At 48.9% G+C, this 9,709-nt stretch overlaps 1 protein-coding gene across 1 annotated transcript; it reads left to right on the forward strand.

The window, feature by feature from the left end:
* Positions 1-3,247: 3,247 nt before the first annotated feature.
* On the forward strand, positions 3,248-7,343 carry Jagn1 (jagunal homolog 1). Its single transcript, XM_051155080.1, is given in 3 exon segments — positions 3,248-3,280; positions 3,282-3,352; positions 6,441-7,343. Coding segments are annotated over 3 exon segments (552 nt in total). The 5' UTR covers positions 3,248-3,262; the 3' UTR covers positions 6,904-7,343.
* The last annotated feature ends 2,366 nt before the right edge of the window (positions 7,344-9,709 follow it).

Consider the following 9,709-nt stretch of genomic DNA (forward strand, 5'->3'; position numbering starts at 1 on the left):
AGTTCAGGGTTAGCCTGGTCAACATGGTGAGTTCTAGGACTGCCAGGGATATGTAGAGAGACCCTGTATCTCTATAAAAAAGAAAGAAAGAAAGAAAGAAAGAAAGAAAGAAAGAAAGAAAGAAAGAAAAGAAAAAGAAAGGAAAGGAAAGAAGGAAGGAAGGAAGAACAAAAGAAAAGAAAAGAAAAGAAAAGAAAAGAAAAAAAGAGACTTGACAGGGGCTGGAGAGATGGCTCACAGTTAGAGCCCTGTTGCTTTGCAGAAGACCAGCACCCACACGGCAGTTCACAGCCATCTGTAATGCCAGTTCCAGTGGATCTGGTTCTGTCTTCTGGCCTCTTTGGCCACCAAGCACCCACATGGTGCACATACATATGTGCATGCAAAACACTTATAAAATAAACAAGTTATTTTAAAAAACCTTTTATTGATTCTGCGAATTTCACATCATGCACCCCAGTCCCCCTCATCTCCCCTTCACCCTTGCAACCTTCCCCCAAAATAGAACACACACACACACACAAACAAACAACAACAAAAACAAAAACAAAGCATAGAAAACATCACATCATGGAAGCTGTAGTGTGTCACAGTGTGTCCCACAGTGTATCCCTCTGTCCGCATATCTTCATTTGCAAATGCTCTTTGCAATGAGTCATTGGTCTGGTTCAAGGTCTCTGGCTTTTGTGACACCATCAATATTGGGTCCACATTGGGAGCCCTCCTGGTCATCCCATTGTTTCCCTGTGTCATGGAGATGCTGCAGCTTCGGAACAGCAGAACCAGCCCATTCACGGTCCATCCCAACTGTTCACATACTCATAGATTTTGGGCTGGGCCAATTCAGAGCCCTGGATCTGGGCCTGGGTGGTAGGCAAGCTGATTAGCCCACAGGCTCTCCCTTATCCACACCACCAGGGTGAGTTATCCAGCACTGCTCTGCCTAGGCCACCCGGTGCCACCATTGACAGGAGGCAGAGTCAGCTCTCCTGCTCTCATATCCTCAGGGCCGCCTCACCTGCACCCACACCTCCAAAGCCAGCTCCACTGTGCTGCCCAGTCAAGGTTCGAGGCCCACTCTCCCAAGACCTGCACTGCAGCCTATATGAGGGGCTGGAACGGCTCTTTAGTTCTCACACTCTGGGGCTGGCTCTCCTCATGAGGGCCATAGCTCTACTGTATTTCTCAGGTGAGGCGCAGGGTCAGCTCTTCTGAGTTCTGCAGCTGGAAAACGACAAAGCCATCTCACCAGCTCTCCCCACTGCCTCAGGTGGCAAATGGTGAGGGGGATTAGGCCTCCCCCCCCCCCCCCCCGCAAGGCCACCTCAAGGCAGAGGAGTGGTGCCATCAGCTTTTCAATGCTCTTCTCCCCTGCCGGCTCACCCGCACCCCCTTCACCACCGCCAGCTCTACTTTCTGTGCTGCCCAGGTGAGGTACAGGGCTTGTTAGCCTGAGGGCTGCAGCCAGTGAGGGCTAGGGATAGCTCATCCGATCTCATGACCCCAGGGCCAGTTCTGCCAACTGTCTGCCAGGGGTGGTGAGGGTCTGGGGATTTGGGAGTCACCCCTGCACTCATGCCACCTCACAGCAGATGAGTGGCGGCAGCCAACTCTCCCTCACTCTGTCCTTGGGGCTGGCTCACTCACTTCCCCTCGACCCCGGCCAGCACTACTCAGCTGCCCAGGCAAGGTGCAGCATCTGTAGCTCATGAGCCTGTGGCAGCTCTCCTGACTCCTGACTTCAGGGCTGGCTCGCCCACACCCCTGCTACCAGGACCAGTTGCACTGTGCTGTCTAGGAGAGGAGCCAGCTCTCCAGAGCTCATCCAGTGAGGGGTGGGGCCAGTTATGCACAGCTCTGGTACATCCCCATTTTCTCTAGTGGTAATATGAGCCATGGACATGTACACCAACCCTGGCGCTTCACAGATATGGCCCTCAGTGGCAGCTCAGGCTGGAACCGCCCCATGGTCCCAGGTGGCAGGGCTGGCCAGTCACAACAGCCTACACCTCTCCACCCTCACGTCTCCAGTTCCTTCTCTCTTCTTAATACTCAAGCGCCCCACTCCTCTTTCTCTCCCATTTGACCACGTTGCGATAGCTCCTGCTGCAGGCTGGCCACTTGGTTGGCAGGCCCCTGGGTTGCATCCTCCATCCATGCTGCGTAGCATGGTGCCAACTCACTGTGTTGCCTAGGCATCGGCTTCCCAGGTGCTGTGAATGCAGGCATGCCCTACCATGCACAACCATTTGTGTGTCTTTTGAGACAGGGGTTTCGAGACAGGGTTTCTCTGTGTAGCTTTGGCTGTCCTGGACTCACTCTGTAGACCAGGCTGGCCTCGAACTCACATCAGCCCGTCTGCCTCCCGAGTGCTGGGATTAAAGGCGTGAGCCACCACCACCTGGCTGCCTTTAAAATTTTTAATTAAAAAAAAATTCTGTGGGCTGGAGAGCTGGCTCAGAGGTTAAGAACACTGGCTGTTCTTCCAAAGTCCTGAGTTCAATTTCCAGCAACCACATGGTGTGGCTCGTAACCATCTGTAATGGGATCTGATGCCCTCTTCTGGTATGCATGAAGACAGAGCACTCATGTACATAAAATACATGTCACAAGAATAAACACTTAGGGTTTGGAGAGATGGCTCTGATAGCTTAGCAGTTAAGAGCCCAGTAACATCCTATTTCCTCTTTCAGTCTCTTCGGGCACAAGAAACACTTGGTAAAAACATACATACATACATACATACGTACATACATACATACATACATACATACATACATACATACATACATACATGCACACACACACAGACAGTCGAACAGACATGAAAAGCATCCATACACTAAGAAGTACCCTTTAAAATGTTTTATAGTCAAATAAAATAAAAGTGCTAATTCTAGAATCGCTGTGAGTTTGAGGCTAGTTTGGGCCTGCAAAGCGTGACCAGGACAGCCAAGACTACACCGAGAAATCCTGTCTCGAAAAAACAAACAGACAAAGAAAAAGTGCTAATTCTAGGGACAGAGATAATTCTGCAATAGTCCGCTGGGAGTAGCAAGGCGGACCAGAAAGACCAAGAACGCATGCGCAGAGAAACCACCGAGTCGGTCCTTCTGGGATAGAGAGGCCGGAAGTTCTCCTAGAGCTGCACGCCAGGTGGTTGAATCCCTTTAGAGTCTGCAGGAAAGGGTTTCCGTGAGGGCTTGGCTGGGTGGGCGAGCCAGAGGGTCGGCGTTAGCGGCTTGGGGTTCGGTTCTGCACGATGGCATCTCGGGCAGGCCCCGCGAGCGGCTGGCACCGACGGTAGCGACTTTCAGCACCGGGAGCGCGTCGCCATGCACTACCAGATGAGGTACGAGATGAGCCAGGAGGCCTTCCCCAGGAGGAGCCTGCGGGTCCTGGGAAGCGATGCCAGCGGTCCTCGCGGTGTCGACCCCCAGACAGCTGTCGTGCGCTCCCCAGGCCCCCTCCTCCGGCGACTCGCCTTGTGCTTTGAGGGGATCCAGCCTACACAGGCACATGGATCGATGCTGGCCCCTCTGGGTGGCCTTGGGAAAGTCATTTTTCTTTTTCAAATCGAGGTCCCATAGTATAGAGTTCAGGTGGGCCTCCTCATGCACTTGGCCTGAAAACTACTACTTAACATTTTAAAAATTCAAGTGTGTGTGGGGGGGGGCGCGCGCGCGCGTATGCAGGTACGCGAGCAAGTACACACAGAATCTAGTAGAGGCTGTGTGTGTGCGCGCGCGCGCGCGTGTGTGTGTGTCAGCGTGCAGAAGCAGCAAGTGCTCTTAACCACTGAGCCACCTCTCCAGCCCCCAGGCAGGATGTTTCTAATTGGAGTATCAGTTCTCCCATCCTCAGTGGAAGAAAAAAAATCTCATACTTTTAGGGTTTGGTGAGGAATTAGCAAATCATTTATGTAAAGACTTAGCATAAGAACTACCACATGGCAGCTGCTAAATTTTGGGGCTGATTGGGTGAGGTGTTCCTGCCCTGAGTTTTAGGAATATATCCGTATAAGGAGATCTTTCTTTCTTTTTTTAAGATTTATTTATGGTATTTATCATGTATACCTGCAGGCCAGAAGAGGGCACCAGATCTCATTATAGATGCTTATTAGCCACCATGTGGTTGCTGGGAATTGAACTCAGGACCTCTTGTAAAGCAGACAATGCTCTTAACCATTGAGCCATCTCTCCAGCCCTCTTTCTTTTTTTTTTTTTTTAAGATTTATTTTTATTTATTACATACAGTATTCTGCCTGTATGTGTGCCTGCACACCAGACGAGGACACCAGATTTCATTATAGATGGTTGTGAGCCACTATGTGGTTGCTGGGAATTGAACTCATGACCTCTGGAAGAGCAGACGGTGCTCTTAACCACTGAGCCATCCTCCATCTTTCTACATTGCTTTATTTGTTTGATCAATCCTTACCGGCCATCTATCCATCCTGTGTTGTGTTAGGCACTGGGGATATAACAGCACAGACCTGGTATTTGTTCTAGAGTTTAAATCTTAAGCACTAGGGGAAACAGGAACGTCAAGCACACAGCGTTGTCTCTTCAGAGGGAGAGATGTATACAACCTGTTTCCTGGTAACCATTGCCATGTGTGGCTGAGACCATCTCATACCCTCCCCTAGATCCTTATCCTCAGTTTGTCATTCTGTAGACCCTTCTTCCTTCCTTTATTGGTTCTTCGGGGGGGGGGGGTATTCCGTGTAGCTCCTGGCTTTCCTGGAATTCACTCTGCAGGCCAGGCTGACCTAATACTCAGATTCACCTGCCTTTTCTTCTCACGTGCTGGGATTAAGGCGTGCGCCACCACCGCCTGTAGACCCTACCTTTGTGGAGGATGCCACCTGTACTTTACAGAGAGTTTCAGTGCAGTCATGTGCTAAGCTTGATTGTGCACCCCAGATTGAGAAAAGCATCACCAAACCGTGCTGTGCTTAAATGTGCCTCAAATAAACTACTTGGGGTCAGTCTCTTGAAGTTTGAGCCAGCACCAGGTACTGAGTTGTGTTGAACCAAACTACCTTCTTGACTCCTGCAGACACCCCCCACGCTCCCCAGACCCCCGCAGTGGCTCAGCTGGAGGGGTACTTGCTATTCTGGCAGATGGCCTAAACTCAGTTGCCAGCACCCACATCAGGAGGCTCACCATTAACGCCAGTTCCAGGCCTTCCGATGCCCTCCGATGGCACAGGCGTGCACGTGCGGCACACACAAATACATAAGATAAAATTTTAAAAGGAAAAAAGGAAAGACCAAACAGGGTCCTGCCTTCAAGGAGCTTGAATGCCAGAGTGATTTTTTTTTTTTTCTTACCTCCCACATCCCCTAAGATGAATTTATTGTTTCCTTAAATCCATTGAATTCTTCAGCTGGTTCTTTGCCTCTTTCTGTACAGAAGGAGGACAAACTGTTTGGACCCTTCTTTCTCAACTTCAGTGCCCTTCCTACTGGGGACCTCATACCCCAAGCTGTCCTTTTCACGTATACCTAGAGCAGGTACCTTGCTATGAAAAGGATACACTAGAGACCCGAGAGAATTCAGACTAAGAGAGACATGTTTCCTTCACATGAAAACTAGCTGGGGAAATATGGGGAGCCTTGGTGCTATGCCTTCCCCTCCTGGCCTTTGTTTCTGTGATGCTCAGAATTCTTGTCATGGCTTGGTGAGATGGTGTCTTGGTGTGTTGTCCGGGCCAACCTCCAATTTGGAATACTCCTGCCTCAGCCTCCCAGGTGCCGCTACGGTTCTTCAGTCTTGAAGTCTGCTCATCATAGTCTTCGCAGCCATCTGTTACTGCCTCTCCTGTGTGTCTTTGCCACTTGATTTCTTGAGACACAAATACATAAATTCTTATGCCTTTGTGCTTGCATGTTTTTGCCTCTGCATAGAATGCCCACTTCCACGCATCTTAGAACCCCAGCTGAAATAGCTCTCTCTTCTAGAGAGCCTTCTCGCGTTCCATCTCATACTCCTCCCTAGGATGTCTTGGATGTATATATATTGATTTAAGCTTTACACTTCATTTTCTTTCTTTCTTTCTTTTTTTTTTTAAGGTTTATTTATTTATTTATTTATTATGCACACAATGTTGTGTCTGCATGTAACACCTGCAGGCCAGTATAGGGCATCCGATCTCATTATAGATGGCTGTGAGGCACCGTGTGGTTGCTTGGGAATTGAACTCAGGACCTCTGGAAGAGCAACCAGTGCTCTAAACCTCTGAGCCATCTCTCCAGCCTCCTACGCTTTGCTTTCTAACGACCTTTTTTCTCCTCCATCCCTTGTACCCAAGCATCTGTCAGAGGCTGTGTCGTTTCACATTTGTATCCGTGTGTCCAGTGCACATGCCTGGAATATTAGTTGGTGGTCAGAGCAATTTGAATGCAAATCGGTTCTCCCTTTGCTCTGCCTTACAGCGTGACGCTCAAGTATGAAATCAAGAAGCTGATCTACGTGCATCTGGTCATATGGCTGTTGTTGGTTGCCAAGATGAGCGTGGGACACCTAAGGCTCTTGTCCCATGACCAGGTGGCCATGCCCTATCAGTGGGAATACCCGTATTTGTTGAGCATTGTGCCTTCCCTCTTGGGCCTTCTGTCCTTCCCTCGGAACAACATTAGCTACCTGGTGCTCTCCATGATCAGCATGGGGCTCTTCTCCATTGCTCCCCTCATTTATGGCAGCATGGAGATGTTCCCTGCAGCGCAGCAGCTCTACCGCCATGGCAAGGCCTACCGCTTCCTGTTTGGCTTTTCTGCCGTCTCCGTCATGTACCTGGTATTGGTTCTGGCAGTCCAAGTTCATGCCTGGCAGCTCTACTACAGCAAGAAACTCTTGGACTCCTGGTTCACCAGCACACAGGAGAAGAAACGGAAATGAAGCCTGCCCAGTGGGCTCTCTAAGAGGGTAAAACCTGAGTCCATAGACTGTGGCATCTGTGATGTTGAGTTCTCTGTTACCATCTGCGGAGGAGACAAACTAGTATTTAATTTATTCTGGACTAGCTACAACCGGGTGGCCAGTGGCTGTGGAACACTATAACTGGTTGAAATTGAGGCCCTGCCAGGCTTTGGCTTTTCCAGGCTGAGCTTTACCCTTGCCTTCTCTTGTTCATACTCCCTGTTTCTATTCATCACCTCTTCACCACCAATACTAAAAGAGATCTGGAACCAATCAGCACGTGAAATTCTACTCCGATCCATCCGTCCTGGAGCAGGCACATTTGGGAAGTGGCTCCCCCTACAGGCTGTTCTGGTTACTTCAAACCATTTTAATTAAACAACAACAAAGACTGTCTTGTGTCTTGTGTTTGAGATTTGATTGAATTTGAAAGAGGTACTATACATGAAAAGAATAGATGTTTCAGCTGGGCGGTGGTGGCAGGTGGATGTCTGTGAGTTCGAGGCCAGCCTGGTCTACAATGCGAGTCCAGGACAGCCAAGGCTACACAGAGAAACCCTGCCTCGAAAAACAAACAAACAAAAGAATAGATGTTTCCTGAGAGAATAGCACTGCCAGTGGAGAAGAGCGACAGTATGAGGCGTCTAAGTCAGCTGCAGCCCTCTAGTTCTTTAGGAAGAACTATCCTGGGGTGAGGAGTGCTAGAGGAGTAGATCAGGGCTTAGAGAGGAGCCAGGTTCAGCTCTCAACACAAACAGGGTAGCTCACAGCCATTTGTGACTGCTGCCCCAGCATTTGATGCCCTCTTGCCTCTGCAGGCCCTGGGTAGGCCGCTCACACACAGAAAGTAAGATTTTGTTTTAAGTCATAGTCTCTCATTGTAGGCTTGGCTGTCCTGGAATCACTCTGTAGACCAGGCTGGCTTTGAACTCAGAGATCCATCCACTTGCCTCTGCTTCCTCAGTGCTGGGATTAAAGGCATGCACCACTACTGCCTCTCTGCACCCCCCCCCCATAATACATATATGTATATATATACACACACACACAAAATGGGACAGACATGTAATCTCCATTCATAAAGCGGTTCATTTGTCTTGGGTTATTTGGTCATTTCTGTGTCTAAAACTATAAATTGTATCCAAAATAATTTTTAAGAATCTGCTTGTGCTGGGTGCGGTGGCACACACCTTTAATCTCAGCACTTGAGTTGCAGAGGCAAGTGGCTCTCTGTGAGTTCAGGGCTAGCCTAGTCTACAAGATGATTCCAGGGCAGCTAGCACGTTACACAGAGAAAACCTGTCTTGAAAAACCAAGGGGAAAAAAAATCTGCTTGTAGGACTATATCAGTTTCCCACTAACAGAGGACCCAAGGCAAAGCAAGAAGAAAGGAATTTCAGTCCTTTTTCTTGTAGCTTTCTGTTCATGGTTCCTTGGCCTCCTTTTTAGGGGCATGTGTAAAAGAAGCTGCTAACCCCATGGAAGCCAGAAAAGGAACGAGATGAGATCACAGTATCGACACTAGGGCCATACCACCAGCCACACAGCTGCCACACAGCCCCACCTAAAGCTTCCTCCACATCAGAAACGACACGGGCGGGCAGCCAGTACCCGGGCCTTTGGGAAAACAGCAAGGAGCGTCCAGTCTTGGGGGAATATGCAGTGAGCATAACACCTAATCGTGTGAGAGATCCACAACCATGATAAAATTAGCAGTCACACCTCGAAGGATAACAATAGTCAGGGCAGGAAAAGTGTGTGTCCCTGTGCACTGGACACTATTGTGCTCAGGTGTTGCTCACATCTGTAACTGCAGAGATCTGGCCTCTCCAGCTATAATTCTTCTGGAAATGTGTTGCTGTATGGTCTGCAGAACCTCTTCTTCCAGAAGTCCCGCTGATCTTGTTTGTTTTGTTTTTCCAGACACGGTTTCTCTGTGTCACCCCGGCTGCCCTGGGACTCTTATCGTCCTGCCTCTGGGACTAAAAGGCGTGTGCCACCATGGTCAGCTCCTGCTGACTGTTTTGAATGTACCTTAATGCTCTGCCTCAGGGCTATCACTGTTCCTAGGCCCTGGGTTGGCGTGAGCACAGCTAGAGATTATTACCTACTCCTCGAGCTTTCATGTCTTTCCGAGGTTTCCAGAGGGTTCAGATCCTTACTCCTCAGTGCTCTGTATACACACTGACCAACCAGTGACCCTTCTATGGACCCCCGGTAAGTGCCCTGTCTTCTCAGTTTGTTTTACTTAAAAATTTCTCTTTTTTGGGGTGGGGGTTGGGGTGAGGTGGGGTTCTCGGTGGTAGAGTATGGTAATAATATAACAGTAGAGTCCTGTCTAGCATGCACTAAGGTCCTAGGTTTGATTCCCAAGCACCAGAAAATAAAAGCAAACCTTTTCTACTCTTAAATTCCTTTGTTAATCTTTAGGGTACCACTTATATGACAGTTCTGGAGTCTAACCATTCCTCAATTCAAACAACAATTTATTGTGCCTTTTTTTTTTTTTTTTTTTTTTTGAGACAGGGTTTCTCTGTGTATAGCTCTGGCTGTCCTGGAACTTGCTTTGTAGACCAGGCTGGCCTCGAACTCATAGCGATCCACCTGCCTCTACCTCCTGAGTGCTGGGATTAAAGGCGAGCGCCACCACCACACCCTCAAACAACAATTTAATTTGGTTGTTTTTACTTTACTCCTTTATTATTTTTTAATGAGACAATGTCTAACATAGCCCAGAATGACCTTAAACTGTATAGCTGAGGATGACTTTGATCTCCTGATCCCC

The sequence above is a fragment of the Acomys russatus genome, chromosome 13, assembly GCF_903995435.1.
Source record: "Acomys russatus chromosome 13, mAcoRus1.1, whole genome shotgun sequence".
Lineage (NCBI taxonomy): Eukaryota > Metazoa > Chordata > Mammalia > Rodentia > Muridae > Acomys > Acomys russatus.